This window comes from Anabas testudineus, chromosome 3 (genome assembly GCF_900324465.2).
Source record: "Anabas testudineus chromosome 3, fAnaTes1.2, whole genome shotgun sequence".
In the NCBI taxonomy this organism is placed as follows: domain Eukaryota; kingdom Metazoa; phylum Chordata; class Actinopteri; order Anabantiformes; family Anabantidae; genus Anabas; species Anabas testudineus.
The window spans coordinates 21880331-21906672 of NC_046612.1; the positions used below are offsets into that span (position 1 = coordinate 21880331).

A 26342-nucleotide genomic window follows, 5' to 3' on the forward strand; every position below is an offset into this window, starting at 1 on the left:
CAAGCTTGCTTCTTATCAAAAATACATTTCTCTGTTAGCTAACATTATCAACAGTTATACTAGTCATAGAGATTACAACAGGGCCATCATGTGACGGCAAATATACAGTATGGCACATTTGGAGGCCTTATAGACCTTTGCACACAATTTGACCACTTCTGTTAACATTTAACCATTATATAAATTCAGACTGCAGACATGTATAACATCTGCAATTTCATGCTTGTTCTTGCAGGAAAGAACTGTATTGGCCCCACAATGCTCCCTTTTCAATGAACCAGGGACCAACAGCAACCAAACAAGGACCCGTAAAAAAAAAACATTATTCATTATTTATTATTGTTTTTTTAACTCTCAATACTTAAAAGTACATAAAAGTATGTTCCTGCATACAACATAATTTTAAACAAAACCACACACACACTTGTGATTGCTTCAACAGACTACTGTACCATCTCATTGACTAAACAGTGGAGTGCTCTCTTGTTGTGAACAAGGACTGTCATTTTCTCCCCTTCAATTGCACTAAAGTGCAGAAGGCAAGCTGAGGCTGAGTGGCTGGTATGATGAGAGGTAAAAAAGACAGTGAATATCAAACTAAACTACTGTGCTACTAACTGGTATCTGAGCATAAAGTATAAAACAGGGATAGATTTTAGAAGCGAATATCAATTTAACAACAGTTGTAACAGTGTTACAGCTGTAGTTGTTATCTGGCTGACAGTGTCATCTGGGTGACTGAATATTGATACAGCTGACATTAAACTTGTCTGGTCTGGTAAAAGCGCCATGAGGAATACTGTGAATAATTCTATACGACTGGATTTAGGAGTGTAAATAATTCTACTGTCACAAGTCATAACACATCAAGTTCTGCTGCCTCTATACAAAAAAGCACAAAAATTGGACCTTTTAAGCTGTTAACCACAAATAGACATGTCTGCTCTTGAATTGGGACCTTGGTCAGCTGAGGAATGTTAACACTAAGTTGCTTTTTGTCAAGTCGGAGTGGATACTGATGTTTTGGGACTACTCCTTATGATCAGCTACCTCAGCCCCCTCATCACATGAAGTGCTCCACCCAGAAAAGAGCTTTTGAAAAAAAATATTACCATAATCCACCTACATTCATGACAGCATGGTATGGCTTGCCTCATGACAGCTGTAATTGTACAAAATAAAATGATTTATGTGTGTCTCTCGTTATTCATGTGACCTCCAACTAAAAATGAAGTGCAGTATTTTACTTTTCCCCATGTAAACAGGTGCAACAGGTATAAACAGAAGAGTACAAAAAGGCACCTCATGTTTTCATGGTTGTTCTTCCACACCTTATTTTGGCCTTACAGGTATTAAAGCAAGTGAACATAGCTCACTTCTTTGCCATGCTATATCCTACACCAGAACCCAGAAAAGAGAAAAGTCAAGTGGCCGAAAAGCTCCATTAACAAGGACTGGAAATTTTCACCACTTTACGGACTTGAACCATCACTCTTATAAATGTGATCGGCACAGTATCAGATATCTCAGAATGATCAGCTGGTTATGCGTCATGGTTGATCAAGCTTTAAACCGATTGGTGCTAGTTTTTTTGTGAATCTAAAGGTCCTCTAAGTTTCATGTGGGTTGCCTTGGTTGTCATCACCTACCTGATATACATTTGGTATTATTCAGTAGAATCTCTAAAATAGTTAGCACTAAAATGCTAATGCTGATATAATTTGTGCAGTTCTTCGCTAAATCACCTCCAGCATCTATTTAAAGTTTTTTTTTTTTTTTAATACGTAGAAACTACCTTTCTCTGTTCTTTAGACTAAAACGCAATTTTACCCTGTTGTGAAATCCACACACTTGCATTGTGTATTATTGCAACATTACTGCCACATGTTATGGTTGAGAACCTTCTGTCTAAAACGAGTTCACATTCTTTGCATAACCCTGTATTGGACAAACCTTGCAATACACGCCTACTTAAATGTTGATGGATAGCTTAGGGGAAATTCTATGCAGCCATTATAGTAAGATGACTATAGCCGAGCCACCATTTTAGTGAGGGCAGGCAGGAAGGCCAGGGACTAGAAGGGTTAATGGCTGTTGCTTAGGGAGTGGGGGGTGAATGGCATTGATTGCTCAGGATGTTGACAGCACTTTTCCAATTTGATAGTGGAACTCTTCTTAGATGTAGGAGCTTGTTAATAAAAGCATCATGTGATTTAGCTAATCTAAAACATGAACATGAAGTAGACGTGAGGTAAAAACAGTTATCAGTTCTTGTTTTGCAGCCCGCTAGTGTAATCATGCCAATTAATTGATTTGAAGGCATGAGAGGCATGTGTCTCTGCCAAATTGGAGCTCCAGTAGCCCTGAGTCATACCCCACCACCCTGACTTCCTACTGTGAGCTAATGTCATTGCTCTACATGTCCTACTCTACACAGCTCCACAATGTAGACCAGTTCCCCTGGGCCACAGTCATTGAACAGGGGGCCCAAATCAATAGGCCTGAATGTGCAAACACAGGGTAGTCCCCAGCCCCCTTTGGACACAATCTCACAGTACACATTAATACTCATTAATACTATCATCCTCAGTGATCTACCGAAATGCCAGGTAACTGAGATGAGGGAAGACTAGCAGCGTCCAGGGTAACCTAGCCACTTCACCAATAAGAAACCCCAAATTTGACTAGCACAGTAAAGGTTTCCATGGGAAACCCTATTGACATTGCACTTATTTATTAAAAACAGTGTAAACTGGCACACCTATCTTCAGAGTAAATAACATACATGCACATACAAGCAAACCCAAGCAGTCAATAAAGGGTAGAGGAAATGTCACAAGTCTTAGTCTTAGTGCAATCTCTGCCAGAAGAGACACAGAAGGGAGGGTGACTTCAGTAAAATCCAACATTCCTGTACACCAGTAACAGGACCTCACAATAACAGGAGACATCCCATAGGTACTCTTAACATCTCATTCCCCGACTAATCTTTTTTGGCCAAATTGCTGCCTGTCAAAACAGTTCAGCAAGGAAAATCTTTTAACCAGACACAGCAGCAGTAATTTAATCACAATCAAGGCCTCCAGCAGAAATCTGGATCACAGCCAAGAACAGTGATAAATGGCAAGTAGTCAGAGAGGAAGCTACAAACTTACTTAGTAGTTAAACTACTGCTTATTTTGTAAATTTTCACTACAAGTGCCATTTAAACCACACAGGGGTCAAGTTCCTGTCATCCTATAAATGTAACAGAAATTTAAAAAGGCGAGCTATGATAGATGTAATAAAAAATTTGGAGGTTTGGTCATATATTTGTTAAGAGAACAGGAACTATGATACCAGCTTTAACCCATCTGCAGAGTTGCTTTCTTAAAGAAAGAGAATCTACTTCCTCTCAGCATGCTTAAAATAACGACCAATGTGGGGGAGCAGCAATCTCTAATCCAAATCAAATAATTGGGTCTTGGTGCCTCTGCGGGACTCCAAGAATCATTTATTTGCGATGGGGAGGGGGTGATGGGTGAGGGGAGGGTGCATTAGGCACTTTTATCTGCCAACTACAGTAAAGAATCTCATGGTGAGCTGGCCACACTCTGCCGCCAACAAAGGCTCAGGCTAATTGAGATTCCATGTGCGTCAAGAGAGTAAATCTCACTGCCACTCAGGAACACATGGAAAAGTTCATACTTACAAACAGATCCTCTCCTTATACTCTACTCTCATTAAGAATTATTACAGGGCATAAAAAAGGTCACATATCAAATAAGAACAAGCCGGCAGCAGAGAACAGGACCCAGGGGCATGGCTGCCTCTGAATGTCCGGTCATGTTTGTAACATGAAAAGATTTCTAGCTTTTGGGGGAACAGACAAAGCGGCGTGGACGAGGGGCTAAACGCCCAGGGGCTGAACATGTTGCTACCTGTCCCAGCCTCGATGGTGCTTCACCTCTAAACATGGCACTGAAAAACAGGCCTCCAGGGGAGACTACCTCTCCCTCCATTAATCACTCCAATTACAAAGCTGAAAAAAAGAAGTAGACGAAAAAACAAGCGGGGTCACTATAGGAAGACAGAATAAAATGGCAGGCAGACAGATTTCTATACCTTGTCCCATTTTACACTCAGAGAGAGAGACCACATTGTAACAAACAAGAAAGACTCATGTCTCAAAGAAAGGGGTGGATCTGCATATTTAGTTCATAGGCAAACATATCTGTTGGTGACAAGCAAGTCTGGTTTGCCAAATAAACTGACTGCATTTGTTCAATTCCAGTTCTTTCACCAAGATACCACATTCCACAGGCAGAGGCCCCATCCCCCATTACACTAGTTGGCCCCTTTTCGCTGCCTCACACAAATGCAACGTTTATAGGCTGGTGTGGCCAGAAGTTCACACTCATTGGTTCAAAGACCCTTTCACAGGCAGAGCAAACATTTTAGTGAATCACATCTGTGCCACCCCATACAGTACTCCTTAAGTTAACCCTTTGAAGCCATTGGTTTAGCTCTGTGAAGTGTACACTGACTGATATTATGTTGTCTCCAATATGCACAAAATTTATTTTAGGCCAACACAAATTTATATTTGCATCAAGGCTTCAAGAATTAAAACCACATTTTGGGGCTTCTTAAATCAAGGAGCTAGCCTGCTTCATTCAGGTCAAACTAGCTACAAGCTGTTTCTTATGGGTTAAAAGCTTTGGCTAAAAATACTTTGCATATCTCACATCTTTTAAAGAGCAAGCATCCCCTTCACCCCCTTGCTAATGGCAGCGGGAGACATCACACAGACCTGATAGTCCTTTATATATATTATTATCCTCATTGTGCTGACAGTGCTAGGAATTTGATACATTCACAATCAACATAAAACATTTACTGCTATTAGGACACATCACATCTAATTACACACAAAATGACAAAGGTCACTATGTCTGACATAGTGACCTGATAGTAAAAGATTTCTTTGTTAGCGTATGGCAGAGTGGTATGAGGAGGCATTGAAGCCAGCCCTACTATTCTCAGGGATTCATTCATCAGAGGAGTGAATGTTATGACCATCTCTCTGAATCTGCAGTATCAAATGTTAAAACTATAAGCGCAATTCACAGCTCTCTATAGAGTCTAATCGATAAGAAGCGTTTTCTCTGTTCAGAGCCAGAAGTATCTGTTTCCTCGCAGCTAGCATTAAGTGTGCAGGGGCATTCCACCTCTGACAGGCCAGTACCCCCCAGGGAACAGAGCTGGGATGGTGCAGCCCGTCACGCATCTGGAGCTCATCTCTAGGGGCCAACAAACCACTACATCTTTACTGGATGCTTAAAAGACAATAAAGACTCAAAGTTTCAGTGTCCTTGAACTCCACCGTAGTAGCGCCTTTATGTATGCATACTTTACTTGCTGTCATTGCTGTGCAAGTTGTGCAATAATATGTAAACAAAATAATTTAGCTGCAAGTTCACAGGTTTAAAATGCTAGCCATGCTATGCAATAGTACCTTTGAGCCTTTTTTTTTTTATTCACACTTTTTGACGTTTTAAAATGACAGCACTGTTTTGTAACTCAACACTGTCCTTGTATGCAACCAGAAAAGTAATTGTGTACTATAGTTACCTAGAAGGTGGATGACAAATTATGGAAGCTGATGGCATGTAATTAGCTAATCAGTTCTGTTCATGGTTACAACTGCACAAAGTATAGGCATTCAATATTCCCAAACCAGGTTCACATTGCATGTCTCTAGTACTCTATTTCACTGTCATTAATTGTCATTCAGCTGTGTCAGCTTCACCAAGCAGGCCACTTACAACTTGCAGGAAAAAGCAGTATCTTACAAATATAGACATAGGCAACAACAAAAACTCACCTTTTCTTTGTTTCTCCAACTCTAAAAATTGTTTGTCATGTCACCATAGACAGCCTCTACATATCTTAGCTTACGAACACAAATGATGTTAAATACTCCAAAGCTGCCTTTCTGCATAAACTGGTTTAAGACTAAATTACATTTGCTAGGCAAATCATGACGCTTAGTCAAACTAGATATTTAAATTGTTGTTAGGCTCAAAATACAAAACTCAATTAAATGCTTGCTTCATACTACTGCTACAGTCTAATCGACTATGTACTGTATACTACAGTATGCATGATTAGATTAGATAAAACTGATTCTCTGGGTTGTTGCACCTGCAGAGAAGGTGATACAGATAATGGAACAGACTGTACTAGTACTGAAAGTAATAACATAGCAGCAAAAGCACATACTGAGAAGAGCAAAAGCAAGAAATTCACACACACTGTTTGAGTGACAAATTTACAGGTAAGCAGATAAATGGACAGTATATAGTTTACATTAATTGTTGCTAATTTATATTCTTATTTAGCTCTAATAAGATTTGAAATAAGCATTCCAGAGATGATCAAATAATGATCTCTGAATTGGTAATTAAGTTTCCCTTAAGAAATGTATATGGAGACTCACTCATTTAAGCAATTTACTAATATAGGATTTACAATATGAGTGGTTCTAGAATGAGAAATAAATGAGAATGAGAGGACATTGCCTCAGGTGAATTAGATCTTGTTCCAGCTCTGCGTTATCAATCATTTAGTAATTGTTGCTACCACTTTTCAAAACATCATTATCTGACCCACCATCCTCCCTGTGCTGAAAGCATGGAGCTTCCTCAGGTTTTCTAATCACATTTATTCTGGGCAGGAAAACCTAAGATATCTTTGTTTGACCAGATGGCTGGCTAATCAAGGCCGGCTCCGCTGGGGGTTGGGGTATCCCAAATCTGCCACAAACATTACTGAACCAGGTCCTACAGTAATATGCTGATGTCTGTAAGAAAAGAGCCTTGTGATCAAATATATACATTTCACAAATTCCAGACAAAAAAAAAAAAAAAAGAATCATATTAAGCACCTGTTTAACATCAACACCCAGATATTGCAGTGAGAATGAATATCTGTGAAAAACTTTACACTCCAGGCTCCATCACAGCACAGGATAGAAAACCAAAAAATGTTCCTGAAAAGGTCCTCAAGCTACAGCATATACTTTTTACAACCTATATTCACTGTTGTCACTGCTGTAAACAATTTAATTTTCTGTGCCACCTTTTAATCATTTACTTATGTGGCTTTTGAAATTATCGACTGCAGCTGACATGGTCCATAGTACTCTTCAAAGTGAGTGTCCATTAAACAGATCAGCTACAAGTTTTAAGCTTTTTGGTCATTTGAAATAATTCTGTGATTAAATACAAGCCTTTAAATACAATACTGGTTGTGAATCTAATGAATGAGTCAAATTTGATGCTCATGACGTGAACATTAATATAGGATCCAATCATCCAATTTTTGTATTTCAAACTGTTAAATGTTTTACTTCTAACAAGGCATAGGACAAAAACTGATAAATGATTAATATTAAGACCCTAGAAATCAGCACCCATTTATTATTTTTTTTATTTTTTTATTTTAAGTATGATCAAACAGAACCAGCACCTGAACTTTTTGAAGAACGTTCTTTTTCCTAGAAGAATAAATTTTAAGGAAAAAACAACAGCATTCATAATATCTCATTGCTTTATGGCATACCTATGTTGTCCAATAACTTGTGTAAATGAATCACCATTACAAACAGGACTTTGTTCAGCTAGTGGGAATTTATTCCTTTTTGTTTCTTTGCTATATGAATGTGTGTGTGTGCACTACCACAACATTTAAGATTACTAGCAATTGGCTTTGACAGACACTACTTGCTTTTGGTTCTTACGATGAGTGTGATTTATGAAGCAAGCGTGCGCAGCTCTGAATACACAGTAGAATGTAAATGCTGCAAGCTGAGCTGTGAACACATAGCTTTTAGTATAATGTGACATTTCCTGGGCAGCAGCCAGGAGCTTTTTCTCCCCCCCATCCTTCCTCCACTGCTGGTAGCTCCCTCTTACAAGCACATGATTAGGCTCAGCTTGTGTTTAAAGACTTGGCAGACAAATAACCTAGCCACATGCTACTGTAAACTACATGGGATTTTGGCAGTCTGTGCAATGAGTGTACTGACTGAAAAGCAGGATGACTATAGTGAAAGAAAAGCCTTGTGCACCTCTTTCTCCTGTGCATGGCTTTGTGCCAGGTCCCAGCCAGCTGCTGTGTTTACCCAAAGGCCTTGACACAGTGGCCCAGTTACACCTACAGGCCTCTGACACCAGCCTGGAGAGCAGCCAAAGCAGTGGCAGAAGGCAGCCAAGAAAGCCAATAACAATAGACACGTTCCACACCTCCTCCTTTCCTGGCCCTTTGAACAAGGAGCAGGAGGCCACAACCCAAAAAGACCATATCTTTTCTGTGCAACTGCCAGTTGCAAAAGGTTGTAGCAGAAGTTGCAGACAGTGGTGGCTGCCACAAAGATAGACATCCTCATAAACATTACTTTACTTTAGGTTCCTGATAGGAACACAGCCAAAAACTTAACTGCAAACAATTTGTGAACAACATGCTGTCTGGCAACCTTTCAGATTTGGCAGATACTGAACAATTTTAATTGTTCAGTATCAGCAATAAAAAAGCCAACCCAACCCAAATTGCACCTAATTAAGACAGTAAAACTTAATGTGTGTGTTTTAGTAAAATGTCCTAAAACATTTTAAATTGTAATAGTAATAATTTTACATGTGAGATATTTACCATCTTTTTCTAAATAAAAAAAAAGTTTTGTTCCCACTCCTCGAAGTCAAGAAGAGTATCATTTTGTTTCAGTATCAAAATGCAGGTATCTTGTTGACACAAGGAAATTAAAAAGGAAATTAAACAAGACCTAGCTCAATTTAATGGTGATAAGAGCAACAAGACTATACAAACACAGACTAAACACAGAATTACAATGATTATATTGTAAAATATTTGTGTAACAAATATTGTGAGATGATGAGTACACGTCCTTGACAAATATACATATTTGTATAGCTTGATGTGACGTCATGCAGGTATACATAGATATAAATAGTACTTTTACATTTTAAATGAATCATCAAACTCTCTCCCATGTAACGAACATGCTGAAGAGAAATATATGAGAAAGACAAGTGCAAAGATAGACCAACAAGTTATTTCACAGTAGAACATACATGGTACTGGCATCTTTAATGAAACTAAAGTTAACTTTGCTCAACAGTGTCATATGACCTTGGCTCTATTTTTCTGCAGCTGCCAAAGGCGTTGGTGGACGTCTTTGTTTCATTTGGCTATTCCCCTTTCTCTGTTTGCCTTCATTAAAGAGCAGGTGTTGAGATATGCTGACTGGGAGTGGTTGTAAAGGACGAATGGAGCCAGCAATAGTGTGGGGAGGGGGTCTTGTGGTTTCACTACCAACTGATCAAATTACAGCAAGCATCAGTAGCTCAGTTTCCATTAGAAGCAAGGAAGCCAACCCTCCAGGGTCAATTTGGGGGGGAAAAAAGTGTGACAACTCTAATGGACAAACACAATTTGCATCTAAATGTGAGAACCTTTGCCTTTCAATTCAATTAAATTGAGGAGAAAAAAAAGGCATTTGCATGATGTTCGCTGGAGCGATTACTTCAGCTGTAAGTTCGTGTTCAGACAGACTTTCACTGCATTAAAAAACACAGTCCTTCCTCATACATTTGAATGGAAGGCATGCAAGAACCAAAAGGAGGAGGTGTGTGTATGTGTGTGTGTGTGTGCCAAATAATGCTGTGTCACCAGAATGACACAGGATTATATGACAAAGGTTGCATAATCTAGTTCAGTTTATTCTGCAACACAACATCAAAATCTTTACAATTAAAGATGAAACAATTGCTACCATAATAACTTTTCAAGTAGTAAAATCCTGTCTGTGAGAATTTTAAATCACTGTGCTATGTTTTGGCCTCTAATAAGCTTTTAAACACATAAATGCATTACTTCACCTGGAGTTCCCAGATTGCATTTCATTGTCTCGCCAGTACATGAAACAACTCGCCCCACCTATGGAGCCCTTTGTGTTGTTTTAATGCAAGGCAAATTTCTGTGTGAATACAGCCTGAGGCAGACACCTCTCATACAAAAGTCAAAAAGAACTTGTACTCTTAACAGATACACTTAGCAAAGTAAAACTGGGGAAGAGTACAGCACAGTACTGAACAAGCACTCTGAACAAGAGTAAGTTAAACTTTTGTTTAGGGGCATAAATGACAGGAGCATATTCTGATAAAATCAGAGAAGAAATTGGCATTTCAACTACAATCTCATTGAATAAGGCACAGGCAAGAGGGATGGAGAAAGTCTAGCTATGATCTATATTGGAATTCTATCTAAAGTTTGTGAATTCCCAACATTATGACATGGTTACTTTTAATTTGATGTCTACGTTATATAGGATAAGCAAATACAATTTCAACAGGCATACTAAAAAAAAAAAAAACTTATTTCAAGTTTAGTTTTAAATTAAAGTTAGCACACACTTATTTTAACCATGGGACCCACAGAGCTATATTTGAATGAACTTTGGTCCACCTAGGATGATTGTGTGGTTTATATTTCACCCACATTCACACTGTAGGCTGAAAAATGTTAACCACTTGACAAACAGGATCCACTAGTGAAAAAAATAACACAATCTAAATCTCCTGGTCTTCTGTGCGAATGGCCAAATCATCATGACAGACCAGACATTGCCAGTTAGTGCTGCGTTTGACCAGGCCATGGTGTGAGGGGAGTGGATCCACCACGAGAAGCCCCCTTTTGACAGCAGATGTGCCCTTTGGGACGCAGACAAATAAAAAAAAGTGTCTCTGCCTGCACCAGTGGGCCCTCCCATTCAGCTCCTCCCTTTTAGGCCCTTTGGCTTTTTTCTTTTACAACCCCTGCAATACTGAGTGAAATGAATTGAAAGATCACCAATCAGGGTCCCCACTACAACATGGACATGCACCCACCCATACAGCCCCCGTCTCTTGTTGAGAGCCCCCGGTGGGAATGTTCACTGTTTGAAGAGTTAACTCTTTAATTCCGTCTGGAATGTTTCCTCTGGGTGGGGCAGCGCAGTGTGTTGAGCCAGACCACTAACCCCTCTTCCACAGCATCTCCCCTGCCTCTCCCTTCCCCCTTCATCTTCCTACTAAATTCAATACCTCTATTTTGGGTCAGAGGCAATCTTACACACTTAACTGTTAAGAGCAAGTCAACACAAAATGACAAGGACACCTTAAAACAGTAATTCAGATAAATATGAAACTTCTATTTGGATGTAAATATTTTGTATACACAGTAGTATTTTAGGGTTGTTTTACACATGTAAAAAAATCTACCCCAATATAATCACGTAGTATGACAAAAAGTACAGACAACTGTTAAAATCCTAGTTGAGCAAGTTCAAATCACCAGAGCCACAGCAAAGATTTATATTGGGAGGCTGCTAAAAATATCAGCTTAGTGGGGATGGGAGGCCAAAAGTAGCAAAAACGTGCAAGTTTTCAAATGAATGTATCACAGTGTGTTAATGTTATCACATTATGGGCTCGACTATCTGAAGAAGACGAAAGCTGCAATATTTCACTTTGAATTAGCTTTTTGTAAATACAACAGACAATTTAAACGAATTTAAATTAAGTTAAAATGTTTCCATGTTGCCAATGTACTAGAAAAGGTAAATCCAATTATATATCACTAATTGTACAGTTGTAGGCCTTTATTTGTTTCCATCAGCATTCCATTAAGCACAGGTTAGCAACAATCAGAAAAAGTGCCATTTCAAAAGGCAGTCCAGAGCTAAAAGGCCACTCGTCTGTATCCAACTCAACCAGCCAAGGTCTTCTCTTAAGTAGAGGCAAATCAAGGTTGACACATCACTGAACAACAAACATAAAGCAAAACATCCCGCAGCAAAACAACATATACATTAAATAAAGGTATAAACATTACATCTCACCTTAGTCTGTTAAAAGTTGTGGACTACCAAAACGCACCTTATGAAAAGAGTATTTGAGTGTTTAGAAGTCAACAGGAACACATGCCAAAGTAAACTAACTTGCTGTTATATGTATGTTATGTCCGAACATACATACCAACTTTTACTTTGCCAGTACAAATATATATGGCAAGAAAACAGGAATAGGGAAAAAAATTCTAGGTCAAAATTTTGAGGACTATTTTACCCCCAGATAAGATAAAGTGAAAATTTGACTCCTGTAGCCAGACTAATCTGAAGTAAGATCAGTGTTTTAGCTAAGGGGGTAAATTAAGGAACGGGTTTATTTATTAGGTGCACATTCATTTTAAATATCATTAGTAACATTATTTAGCAGTTATTAAATTCACCCAGATGACAAAGAACCTGGAATTCAAGACATCCACAACAAGAAATTAATTGGAAAGATAAAAATGCACATTAAACAATTGAGGTGAGTTTGCATAAATTATATATTCCTTGACCATATTTATGGTCACATGGGTCCATTTCTGTTAAATTATAATTCTTCTTTAAAAGGCTCAAAAATCCATACATAAGTAGGAACTGATGAATGACTGCATAAAAACAGCCTGAAATAGAAAATTAAAAAACTCACATTGACATATTGACTTTTCTTGCACAAATACCCCAATTATCCTTTAATATAGCATTTCTGGACTGATGTTCATGTAACATGTGAAACTATGTATGTACTGTTATATGGATGTACTCTTTTCAGTGCCAATACATGTCTCACATATTACAGTCACACCTCTTTTTCTAGACAAGCACTGAAACATGTTTTGGACCTCTGTCTTCTTTGTTTTTTCCCATCTGAATGACCTAAATTTGCAGACAGACTTATACAAGTAGGGGTCACATTGTAATTCCATCCTAATTACATCAGCATAACAGGACGTCCAGTTAGAAGAATAAGAGTAAGTACACTATTTAAACCCCACTGACACTTACGGCACGTGAGACACCAACGTAACGCCAGAAAGCAGAAACCAGGTCATTTTGGGGTACACAGGATGTGCACTACACAGTGAACCCCTCTGGTTCCCGCCACAAGACAAATGAGAGCTATGGTGATACTGTCGTACACTTCTCACACATTCAGTGGCCTACCTAACAATGAAAGGCTGATGTAACAGAGGAAATTTGTTTCTCATTCCACTGTCAAACTTAAAATGTGAGCCCATCTACTACATTTAATATCCTGTTAATTTATCATAAATTAACTATAAACAAAGCAAAACATTCCTGTCTATAAAAGCTCAAACACAAACCTTATTGATCTCTGCACTGCAGCTGTACAGCTCCTCACTTCCTGGCTGATGTGTTTCTGGGATGACAGCTAAATTATGCAACAGCGATGGCTAAACGCACAGGCTTCAGCCTGCTTAATGGTGGCAAGTGATGACAGGGAGCGGCAGTAACAGATGGCGATTTACGTTTTAAAACCAGATTTGGACCACTGTGGTTTGGTTGGCCAACTATTTTCTTATGCTAAATGTAACCCTCACCAAGGACCAGTTTTATTGCACTGACTTTCTTGTGTGTACACCTCAGTTACAAACATTTAAAATATGCCCCCCAAACACATTACTATTCAGCCCTGTGAATGTGATGAGAGAAATACACAATTTCTACTTCCTCTAGCTTTGGCACCATCCCTACCCAGCAGCAGTCCAAATGTGGACCTGCTCTGCTCATTGCTTCCATTTGTGCCATGTTAAAAGGTGAACATACACCTTTTAAACAAGAGCCACAATATTCACACACCACCTGTAGCAAACTACAAAACAAAGAGCTAACTGAACAATGCAAACACCAGTACACTGGTACGCATTCAATGACCTGCAGCATGATTTAAACTTACTGTATGACGTGAATAGGTCCACTGTCTGTTTATATGAGCAGGAGAGGACAGAGTGGGGGGTGGGGATAAAAATTATAGAGGTTATAGACCCCCAGTCCCACTGGGGTGTAGGCCAGAATACTGAGGCAGGTCAGTTGCCCACCCGAGCTCTCCCACCACACGACAGCTTTGTCCATCTCCATGTTTGACAATGATGTACTCTGCTGTTTAGGACAGGGCTGAGGTCACTACACATATATCACTGACATGAAAAACACTGGTTGGTCATGTATGTCCACCCCCGTCTGACATGTATAGACATTTACCACTCATATACAGGGTAAGATCAACCTGATCGAGTGGTTGTCAGTCAAGTCAATCAAGAGTTACTGTTTCATTCTATGTACACCCATTCAAAAAAAAACGTCATTACCTGGAAGGAAATAGGTAAGAGCCTCCCACTAGATAATTACTACATGGATGATTATTTTTCAGCTGCCAACAAGCTATTTAACCCTAACTAATGCAGTGAGTAGCATCTAATTTCCTAAACCTCCATGTCAGAAGACATATCCTGTGGCTGTGGAAAAGATGTTAATCTGTTTCAGAAGAGTCCATTTATTTTCTCAGTAGAACTCTCTGTTCTCAGCGTGCAGGTCTACTTGCGGCTCAGAGATTCTAGATATAGAATGGGAGGCAGAGCCTTTAGCTATTAAACTCCTCTCCTGTGGAACCAGCTCCCGTTCAGGTTTGGGAGGCAGACGCCCTCTCTACATTTAAGACTTGGCTCAAAACCTTCCTCTTTATAAAGTTTATATTTAGAGATGCTCAGGTGACTCTGAAACATCTAATAGTTATGCTGCTATAGCTTAAACTGCCAGGGTTCCTCCACTGATACAATGAGCTCTTCTCATCTCCTCTCCTCTCTTCCATCCATTCAAATGCCACCATCGGATGTCATTAACTTTGTGTTTTCTCTCTCTCGTAGTTATATTTTCTCCTCTCTGTCTACCTCTCCTTGTACTTTTCTGCAGGTATCCTCGGCCTCGGAGTGCAGGTATGCTTGTGGTTCCTAGATGTTCCTAGAACTATATATGTCCAGTTCCTGGCACTACCAACCTGCCCAGTGTTTTTGCTGCTTTTTGTTGTTGTTCCTTTGTTGCCTGTTGTTTTTTCTTCCCTCTTTCCACTCACCCCAACCAAGCAAGGCAGATGGCCACCCACCCCAAGCCAGGTTCTGCTGGAGGTTTCTTACGTTAAAGGAAGTTTTTCCTCTCCAGTGTCTCTTAGTGCTGCTCAAGTGAGGTTGTTGCCATTGTTTTGATATACAATTCTGTATACAGTTTTATTTTGTAAGGTTTTAGCCCCTTACACTGTCTCAGGCGTCTTGAGATGACTTATGTTTTGATTTGGCGCTAAATGAATAAAACTCAATTGAATACTGCTGGATGGCACAAAATACTGGGATACAAACTTGCTTAACATTAGCTGTTCATAGTTATATCTATAACATATTATACATGTTCCATCCAATGTCTAGGAGCTATGAATCAGCGTTTGTTAAACATGTTGGTGAACAAGCTAATGGACATTATTATCATATTTGGGTCTCTGTGAGCCGCTGTGGATAAAATCTATATGCAAATTCTTTAATATGGACTCAACAGCGTGGCAGTATCCCTGCCAGAGTAGTCATAGCATGTGTATACACACACAAACACACACACTCTGCTGTGGATAAAAGCTTCCGCCTACAATGAGTAACATTTACATTTCATGTAGCTATTCAGTACATTTGTCTCTTTAGTTAGTCATTGTACCTCCCCACCATCAATGCAATAGAATTTAGAATGCAATAAATGTGCTTCCCCCATTATTAAATGGGTTGGTATTCGCGGCATCTGCCAGGCTCGTCTCTGGCCTCTCAAAGACAATGACATCAAAAAAAAAAAGAAAAACAAAAATGTTCCTTTGCCTCTACTGTCCCCCTCCCCCTATAGTAGTGCAACCTGAAACTGCCTGAAGAGATGAGCCGTCATTAAATACTGCAGAGCTGACATAATGACAGGAAAGATAAAAGAGAGGAAACAAAAAAAGGCCAGACCAATTCTTGTCCTATAATGCCTCCCCCAAGCCTCTGGTTCAGCCCATCTCTTCTAATAAAAGACAGCAGACCATGATAGGGCACTGGTCAGCTACACAGAACTACTGTTCTGACGGCGTTCACACAAGACCACACTACTCTATATTAATAATATTACTATACACATGCATGTGGAAAGAATAATCAGTCCAAACAACACAGTGAAACTGAATTCTGCACAATTTATGATGTCAATGATGTTAATTGATTTATTACCATTAATAATATATACTGTATTGCTTTGGTACTCAATTGTGCTATTTGGTCATCACTGTTTAACGAGATGGAGTTACATGTGTTTCCTGACCTTATGTAGGAAGCACACAAAAATAAAACAAGCACCTCCTTGACATTCAAGAAAGAACTAAGTGTCACTGTGACTGTTGTCAAGATGCACACTGCAGCATACAGTTGTTGGCTGACAACTATCTAGTATAATGTGAGGCGTGACCTGCACTAGCATGTCAACAGCCAATGTGTCAGACAGCCAAGATTATCGATATAGCTGCAGTGCAAACGTTTGGGACAATCAGTGGTCCAATAAAATGCATCTTGAACATCAAAACCAAAGGGAACAGCACAAGAAATGCCCACCTGCTTTGAACATAACAAGACTAAAATGTTTCTTGAAGTGATTTCTGAAATTTAAAGGTATACTAAGTTTTACTCAGCGGTGGATCTGCAGGACAAGTGTGTCTAATGTAGCTGAACTAACTAGCTGTACTACTCCGTGAACAACACTCACTGCCATCATAGATAAGATATGCATAATCTTATATAAAACCAGAAAAACTGGAGTCCACTGTGGAGGGACTGGGGGAACCTGTTTCAGGTTTATTCAATCATGTTAAAGGTTATTTACTATTGAAAACTACAGCCCTTGTGATGAAGGCAAATGTGCTCAGACTTTGTTTTGACACTTACACATACATAATAAAAGTATTTCTGATCTATTATGTATTCTCTAAATAATTCTAGAAGATGTGTAGCATTGTCTTCTGTGTTTAAGGTAGACTATTTTGGATGTTAGCCAGACAGGAGTGAAAGCTCCACAACTTTGAATAAAAAATTTATTTTGTGTTGCTTTATTACAAATTCAACTAATTTGGTAATTATTTATTTTATTTATTTATTATTTATGAATCAGTCTCCAGTCACCAATTTTTAGTAAATATACCGTAATAATAAAATTACTGCTGCTCCTTAATCCACCACTTCACATTACAAAACATCCAATCTCCAAAGCCAAGTTTGGAAATGTGGTCTAGAGAAGCACCATATTAGCAGTAATTATATCCAGACACATCATAGCTCGGCATCCTTATCTTACTGATAAAGCGCAGATATGTCCTCTGACACTGCCCGCTCTTGTGCAACAAAAGCTTTTTTTATATCACTCACAGGCTGCTGAGCTGTCTTTAACCTGCTCTGTCTTAAGCTATGATGCTAACCCACATGTAGCTCGGCTTGGTTCCCAGTTGGCATTCCAGCGTTCTGTAACACTGTGCTGAGGCAATATTTACCTTCAGTGGAAAGTGTACTTGGCACACAGCCGAAACTCTTGGGGTGGGGTGGGGAGTGACGAGTTGCTACTGTGTACTACATTCAACCTTCCCACCCATCCAAAGTCTTTGTGGTGACCCGGCCAACCACCCACAGTCTCACAGCAGCAGCCCTGCCCGGCCTGACTCTGCTACCTGGATCAGAGCCAAACCAGAGCCTAAGCAAAGTGCCAAGAGGGACACAGAAGGAGAAAGAGGCACACGCACACACACACAGTATGCGAGTGCAGAGAAGAAAAGCTAGTGAGAGTGAACACACTGCGCCTTAGTTTGGCTCTCTGCCAGAAGTCACGTAGGACAATTCTAGCCACAAAAGCTGATTGGCGGTCATCTCTCCACATAGATTTTAAGTGTCTCACACAGATACTGCTTGACATGTTTGTCCTACAGTCAAGATTAAGGAGCCGGAATCTGTACTGAGAAATCTAAACACTGAAATAGAGAGTAGTGCACGTTGAAAGACTTCTCGGTCACAATTAACAACAGTGTTTTAATCTCACTGAATTGATCCAATTGGAATCACCAAAGGGGCCTTCTTTAAAGATCATGTCCAAAAAACGTCAGAGATGTTATAATCCTGGTTTTATACACATGAAAGATGAGTGTTTTGAAGACACAACTGGTAAAATACCAAAACAGAAGCTGATGTGATAATTTAAGTGAGGAAAATGAGTAAAGAAAGAAGCCAAGGCATGTCACTAACCTGTCTGAAGTGATCATCATAGCCCCACTCAGCCTGTCCATTTGGAGAGGTAGCAGAGTGAGGCCCCACTGGAGACAGGCCCTCATCAGATTCCTGCTTCACTCTGATAGGTGGCGACGCAGCCCTCTGGGGAGCGGAAGCAGAGTAACTGCCAAATGGTCGGGCCTGGATGCGGGAGGCACTCTGCTGCAAAGCCAAGGTCTGCTTGCGGAGGTACTCCAGACCACTGGCACTTCCCTCGTCATCATCATCACTACCTTCATCTCCCTCCATCATCTCATTGTCATCATCCTCATCCCCAGAATCCCGGCCCCTGTCATTGTCATCCTCTCGTTCAGAGTCCACACTGCTCTGATTGGAAACCCGGGGAGGCAACCCACTACTAGGCATCCCTCCAGCCAGGCCTTTTCCCATGAAGCTGGCCCCAGAAGCTCGGGCAGCTGCCAGGATGGCTTGCTGGGCAGCAACCTGCTGAGCATAGAGAATGTGGGCCTCTCGCAGCTTCCTCTCCTTGCGCTCCATTTCCAGTCGGGCCTGCTGCTGGCGCTGGAGCTGCTCCATCACTGCCTCCAGCTTCATCCCCCCTGTAGATGTGCTCTGAGGAAAGGCCACACCAGGCTCCTGAGACATGCTGGGCTGTGGTAGGAAGAAGAGTAATGAATGACCTACAATATGCTTAATTACCCCTTTATCTCATTATATGGGATGAAAGGAGGCTTGTATAGGACACATGCACCCACATCGCCACCCCACAAAAAACTAAGAAAAACTGAAACAAAGGAGCCAGATTTAAATATAAGCTCACACACAAATTTCAATAATCTAACTACAGCGTACAGAGGTTTATGTAGTAAAAACGAGCTGTAACTCATTCACTTCAGTCAATGTTTGAACCAGGAGAGATTGGAGCTGGCTGCCACTGACTGAAAAGACAGGAAATCTGCAGCAATAAATCAAATTATTCTTGCTAATAAAAACAGAGAAAACCTGAATGATTCCTGGTGGTTCAGGAAAGGCAAAAAACAATGAAGCAGGAACATTCACAGTCTGTAACTAATGTAACCAGATTACAAACTGCGCAATAAGAAATGTAAAATAAAATAAGACATCAAAATAGGAAAAGCCTCACAGACTAAAATATTCTGGTTATTCAGAGCAGAAATAAATGAAAAAGGCGCGAAGTGCGAAAAACGTCTGTAAAAGTTCATCTGTCTTCATTAAAACGGGTTTTACTAAACCTGAAGATTAGCGCAAACCTAAGCTACAGAAACTTGAGTGCTAGCCAAATGGTAAACTCACCTCCAGTCCGAGTGAAACCAGTAAACGCTGAACCTGACACTAAACTCACACCTTTTCCTTGTGGCGTCTAGGAAAACACTAGCTGAAAGTTAGTTTCAGGATGAGGACTCTCCTAGAAATGTAAAGCCCGTTTCCAGAAACGGAACTGAGTCCAAGGCAGGAGTAGCCAACCACTAGGTCAAATTAGCTCTGAAGAGAGAGAGAGAGAGAGAGAGAAAAAGCTTCTTCTCCTTTTTGGAAAACGCAACGTTCAACCCGCCTCACTCCTACCCCGCAATTAACATGCGGTCACACGGCGTCTGGTTCGGCTCTCTGAGCAGCAGCAGCAGCAGCAGCAGCAGGTCGACTCACCATTTGTGCCTTACTCCCTCCTGGGTTGTCCACCATCCCTCCGTGCTCGGCCGCGTCCTGCTCCTTCCCTCGTTCCTGGCACTCGTTCAAACACTTGTAAACACAGACGCGCGCCCGCGCACGACGGGAGAAGCGGCGTGCAGGCAGCTCAGACTGCGACCGGCTCTAGTGCGCGACCTCTCCAAAACGTGGCCGCGGCCTCCTGCGTTCCGTCCCCGGTGATTTAGGTGATTTTCTTGTTTAACACTAAAGGGGACCGACTGGAAAATGGCCCGGTCTCATATCTGGCACAGCGCTGAGGTAACTCCCTTCACTCGCCTTTTTTCCTCCCCTTCAATTGACACCCCCTGCGTGGCGCACGACTGCACAGGGCCCGCCCAGCGACAGCAACAAGTCCCACGGACTTCCCAATTTCACGACACTCTCGTTAAGTGTTTCAACCAGTAATTTATTCATTATTTATTATTATTATTATTATTATTATTATTGGTGCAGTGCGGCCTTTGGAAAGATACAACAAGTTAATGTGTGGAATCCGTGTGTTGTTGCGTCTACAATCATATTTACTTCCTAAAAAAAAATCTTTCTAATTGTCATTTTTTAAATATAGTAGCAAATACATTTATTAGTGCATTACATCGATCTATACATATACATTGGAACGTGTAATAGCTTTAATACTTGTATTTCTGAAGCCGAATTAAATCGTTTTTAAAGTGGCCTTTTTACCAATGGAGGCTGGTCTCACTCTGCTTTGAATCAACTTTATTGTTCAAGTGTGAGGACACATACAAGGAATTCGTTTCCGGTGGAGGACAGTATGTAGGCCACATGCAGACAACGTGAGGATGACATCAAGAAAACAACAGGTAAAGGTGCAGATGTGTGCGCCAGTCCCTGCAAACAGCAGCCTACCTACTGCAGAGTTACACGTTTGCTGAACATGTTTCTCTGAATGGCACCTCGCATGAAAATGCCATGCAGCATGTTCATACTACATGACACTTAATTGTCCTAATGCCTAAACAAACTATTACACAAACCTCATGGGAAGGTGCACAATGATGAATGCAACACAGATCCACGCTGCCCCCCTGTGGTAGCAACCAACCTGTTCACAATGGCTGTTGTAGCGTATTAACTGACCACGACTATGAAACTCACTCAGGTCCCATGGTAAAGTGTCATTCACATCTTACATCTGTGCACAGACATTACAGGAAAAATGATTGGTAAAATGTATCATAACAAGAATATAGTAGAAGATAGCATAGTATAGATAACTGAGTTTCATAATTTAAACCAATAAAATCAAATCAAAATTTAAATCAAATAAAAAAGTCAGAATTTACTATCAAGAAATAATAATGTAAGTTGTTTTATTTAGAACTCCTTAACACTATAATGTCACAACATTGTATAACAAGCAGATTGTCCCAATAGTTGCATAGTACAGGTGAGTCAAGTGTACTTGCTACCGACCACTGGTGTTAAGTGCAATATTTATGTACATAAAAACGCCACGCAGAGCCAATGCCAGGGTCAATACACTCAGCTGTTACATTTAAACCATATAGCTCACACTTATGTATCAAGCAACCCACACTTAGTGTAATAGTAGAAACCAGCTTTTATTCCTAAATCACCCTCAGTACAACCATGGAGTGCTGGGAGACACAGAGGAGACAGTGTACATGGAGTTTTCATTTCAAAGTTTTTAACAAGAAAACACTTTAGAAATTTGTGAGCTGACCATAAAGCTTTTCCTTGCACAAAATGTCCTTAAGCAGTCTTGAACTCTTTTATGGTGGTCTCCTATACAATCTATTTATATGGCCAATAGCATAAGAAATAACAGTGTGGCCTGCAGGTAAGTATCACACCACATAATCCTGACGTAACACCTCTATGCAGTGTATGCAGTTGTGTATTTTTCAAACTTCTTCTTTTATTGTACACATGTATGTAAAAGAGAAACTACTTTCTAGTTGAACACAACACAAAATATCCTGAGAAAGTGATCATTGTCACTTGCTCTGATAATGAACTTTTTGTTAATGCACAAAAAACAATAAAATACAACCTGAATTAAATCCCTTTTAAAGATTGCTATGTAGTGTAGTGTCCACTGTGTAGAAAACTAAAAACAGGTGGATTATAACAAAAAGAAACAAATAACAGAGGGCACCAAATACCTCAGTTCTCATGCCAATTTGGTTTACTGTTTTTTTAACCTGTAACAAATATATTTAGTGTCCACAGTAAATATGTAACAAATAAATAAAATAACTCCAGTCTGCTGTCCACTCACATTCAGATGTGTTTAAGGTGACACTTTTGCTACATACTGTATCAAGTGGCAAAAAAGTCATATAAATATGTTTTTGTATTCTTTATATCCATCCCAATTTACTTTCCAAAGAATATAAATTAAAAAATAGAAAAGTTAAGAGAAAAATATACATATCTAACCACACAAATAGATGCCTTAAGATGGCAAGATTACTTGTATGCAAATTCATAATGTATTTTTGCTTTCACGACAAATGTCAAATGCAATCTAATCAATGCTGCTGGTTCTATCAAAGCGCATCAGTAACTCTTCTGCTAACATTTTGGGTCATAGTAATGTAACATTTAAGTGTAGGTACAACTATAAGTAAGTGAAAATTTCTCATTCTGCTTTTCTCTGTGTGTGTATCTCGTGTAACCAGAGGATAAGGGAGTCCTTCTTGCACAGTGACAACTTTTACAATGTCATAAATCTCAGTATCCTGAGACAAAAAACAAAAACAAACAAACAAACAAATAAACAAAATAAACAAAATGTATAAATGTAAATTGGAATGTGAATTGTCAATTGAGGTGCCTTCATGTAGTAAAATATTAAAATTCACCATGGATGGTGTATTGTTACATGTCGTGCTTAGATGACAGTGACCAGCTCTCCGCTAGGTTAAGAATATTTCAAATGATGAGTTACTCCCTCACTCTATTTGAAGCAGTGGTGTAGTTAGCATTTCATGTAGTTCTATAAAAAGAAAAAGTACAAAAATAGGTCAAGCTTTGCGGTCACAGTGGATAAGGCTTGTTCTTACGTCTATGTGTGTTTCCATGCGGATTGAGCAGTCTTGGTGCACGCAGCCTTGCACCAACTGGAGTTTGGCTTCAGAAAGTCCGTAGGCAGCACAGCAGTGCAGCTGGGTTAGAAAACAGGCCTCTGGAACTGGTGCCAAGCCTTTGTGAGGTTTGAGTCAAAGCACCTGTATCACTGCATGGAGCAGGAAGGTCCCTCAGAGCAGCAGCACACAGAAGAACCCATGGCTTTGGGCGGAATAAGGTCCAGGTCCTCATCATCAGGGACCTCATCCAGACGGTAGCCATCCTGAAGCAGCTGCCTGCTTAAATCAGGATGGACCTGGATAGCCAAGAGAGAAATCTTACTAACGCACAACGCACAGTATATGGCTAAACCTGACAGATCTCAGACTGAGGTTCATGTGTCACTAGTGACCTTTTAATACTCTGTGCGTTGTTCTGATAACTCCTTTAATCTGGACTGCATTTATTAATCACTTTGAGAAAAAAAATATTTAACTTGCTTATTTATTTACTGTTCTAGCTGTTCACTAATGTTAAACGCAAACCTTGTGGATGCAAAATACAAGGATTTCAAAGTTTCGCTAACTACTGTGTGTGCTGACCTGAGAGGACAAATATAAAAAAATAAAGCCCAGGTGGATAATAACACAAATAACACAATAACACACAGTACAATGCAAAATCCTCTCAAAAGTGATTGGAACAATCTAGCAGACAATATAAAAAACTGTATTGTTAATTATATTTCCAAGGATCTTGACTTAATGTTTACTGCTTAAAGCTTTAGCACATTACCTCAGCTGAAGAGTATCCAGAGGAATAATGCTCAAAATCGATCTCTTCATCGCTGTAAATGAAAGCAGGACAAATTCTATCATTCTTTGTAAATAATTTTAGTGCGTTTGCAGAAAAATGTGTTCAGTGACACTAGAGCAATCTGCCAAGGCACCAAGATAAACTTATTGTATAGCTATTTTTACACATGTAAAACTAGGTACAGATTGCAGTGCATTGCAAATAGTTAAAAGTTAAAGAGAAATTTCAAGAACTTGTGAGGAATTGAGGATAGATTGTTTGGATTTATACGCTTATTAAAATAACACCAAGAGAAACCATGAAAGAAACGATATGTAGTACTCACAACAAGCATTTAAAAGTGGTACTGCAGTATGTACACGTGGTGTAAACTGACCTGTCTGAGTCCAGTGCAACTAAAGTGTCCTCAGCGTGCTGACTCAAGGCAGCATAGCCCTTGTTATACTTCACCGTCCTAAAAGGAGAACCAGAAACTGTAAAGACACTAGAACCACAAATAAAAAAAACTCGCCTCTCCTGCTTTATGCTGACATCACAAAAAGCAGCTTCCTCTTTCCTCATCATGTCTCCTCTCCTTACCTCTTGGCTCCTTGTCTGGGCTGATGCATCACCGGAGGTCCCGGTGAGAGTGCCTTCTTCTTTAGAGCTTTCCTCGCCATCTCCCTGTGTTTCTCTACAAATGATAACAACAAGACATCCTTGTGCTTAATGTGATAAGTAAATAAAATAATCATTTATACCGACTGATTAATTTGCATCCACAAAACTGAACCCTGAGCCCATTTTGTATTGTGCAGCTTTACTTATAAAAAAAGACCATTATGAGAGGAGTCCTGACCTACAATGATATCAACCTGTTTATGTCAACACATTTGATGAAAGGAGAAAACGCTTACGTAGTTTGAGGTGGATGGCTGGAACTCTGGACATGATGTAAGGTCCTCTTTTCTCCACTGGCCTGATGCCTCCATCTGCTGTCTTAGGTCTTGTGCCACTACTGGGCCCCTACGATTAGAAATAAAAGAGACATCTGCATCTCATATTCACAAGAAAGCCAGGTAAAGGACAAGTCAACAATATGACAACTAAACTGGCCTAATTTTTACATTATAAACGTCAACACTGAAGTTTTTAGGGCTGTTCTAAAGCTCTTTAAATCAGCTTCAGATTGTTAATATCATAATCTTCATAAAACAAAGTGGTTTAATCACACCCCTTATTTCAAAACTTGCTTAAGCCTGTCTCTTTAGATAAGCCCTGACATTTCACCAGTCACATGTTATTTTTGAAATCGAAAACTTCTCCAAAGGTTCCCAGCAGTCCTTTGGTTTACTGGAAGAGATCGCGTTATCAATGTTACGAGTTTGAAAGCGTCTTAATGGTGTCACACCATACCATTCACAGACAAACTAAGTGATAGCAGGAAAATGTACCTTATAAAAATGAATTTCTTAAGCATGTGTCATTATACACCTGATAAAATCACAGGCTAGGCTAACTAGCCTCCCAGTTTCTATTTACAAACTAGCGTTAGCGTTAGCCGCACTAGCTTTGCCTGACATTACCGACAAAACTTGTGGCTCTGGCTGCGTTTCCAGCAGCGTGTCCTTCTCTGGCTCCTCTATGATGTCGTTCATCATCTTGACGGTAGTTGTCACAAATTAAACCACATCATAGCCATGATGACAGCTGCCCCACCGGCAAGGGATTAGGTTGCTTTCTTCGGCAGCAGGTAGGCACTTTTGTTAGCCAGCTATGCTATCAGTGAATGACAGGTTCACTTCCGGGCAAACTTTTCAAAGTAAAACCGTGTGTCAATAAACATGTACATGTTTTCAAAAACATCTTTCAAAGTCCGACAGCACCTCTGTCTGCATGCTGCAAACTAAGTACTCCTTTGCAATCTTATCTCCAGGCAATCTTATCTCATAATTAAACATATCAGTCAAAAGACTCAAATGCATTACAATAAAAATGCATTACATTGCAGTTTAAAAAAAAAAAACTTTTATAAGTGGTTTCTAAAAAGATAATTAAATTTCCCCTGTGAATGTGGTGCCTTATTTAAAAGAAATCCTACACAAATATTTATTTTACTTTCTTATATTTGTTCACAAGTGCATGCTTTTCTAGATAAAGCTCTATAAAAAAAGAAATTATTCATGATAAAGATATTCTTGTTGAGAAATATAACATCAGGGTAATTCCTGCCACCCCCAGTTAGAGATAGTGGAAGATCAATTTACTGATGACTTTGATATTGGATGCTCAATACTAGTTAGTTCTTTGTGAAAAAACTTTTCCATTGTTAGGAGCACATATGCTCCATGGTGTATTCTCTAGATGCAGCAGAATAAAAACTAGTAAAATAATGAGTTTTATGACAAATTTTATGACAAAATACAGGCTGTGCTATGAAGGAGGAACAGTGGTGTATAAAATATATGAAAGTGACAAGCAGAAAGATTACATGACGTGGGCACCTATTAATTAACTTGTATAATGGTGGCAGATGAAAGTAAAGTGTAGTTCAGTGTCAG

At 39.7% G+C, this 26342-nt stretch overlaps 2 protein-coding genes across 3 annotated transcripts in view; both read right to left on the minus strand.

Annotated features, from left to right (window-relative positions):
• The window catches only part of LOC113174100 (AT-rich interactive domain-containing protein 3B), a 45649-nt gene extending 25466 nt beyond the window's left edge, over positions 1–20183 (minus strand). For both annotated transcript variants that reach the window (XM_026377791.2, XM_026377790.2), the window contains exons 1-2: positions 19885–20183; positions 18235–18870 (exon numbers count right to left, since the gene is read on the minus strand). In XM_026377791.2, the coding sequence (XP_026233576.1) occupies positions 18235–18870; positions 19885–19920 (672 nt within the window). In that variant the 5' untranslated portion in view covers positions 19921–20183. The remainder of the gene's footprint in view (positions 1–18234; positions 18871–19884) is intronic.
• Positions 20184–21231: 1048 nt separating this feature from the next.
• On the minus strand, positions 21232–25567 carry fam219b (family with sequence similarity 219 member B). The gene is made up of 6 exons (XM_026379152.1): positions 25368–25567; positions 24699–24807; positions 24382–24475; positions 24179–24256; positions 23782–23833; positions 21232–23302 (listed from the first exon to the last, which is right to left on the minus strand). Exons 1-6 carry the CDS (start codon positions 25440–25442, stop codon positions 23153–23155), a joined length of 558 nt encoding a protein of 185 aa, XP_026234937.1. The 5' UTR covers positions 25443–25567; the 3' UTR covers positions 21232–23152.
• Between the last annotated feature and the right edge of the window lie 775 nt (positions 25568–26342).

Excerpts from the sequence above, each read along its gene's own strand:
- fam219b (XM_026379152.1), bottom strand. The coding sequence starts at position 25,442 with ATGATGAACGACATCATAGAGGAGCCAGAGAAGGACACGCTGCTGGAA. Across the intron at positions 23,834-24,178 it reads GTTGCACTGGACTCAGACAG|CGATGAAGAGATCGATTTTG; the intron begins GTCAGTTTACAC and ends TTTCATTTACAG. Across the intron at positions 23,303-23,781 it reads CTGGATACTCTTCAGCTGAG|GTCCATCCTGATTTAAGCAG; the intron begins GTAATGTGCTAA and ends TTGGCTATCCAG.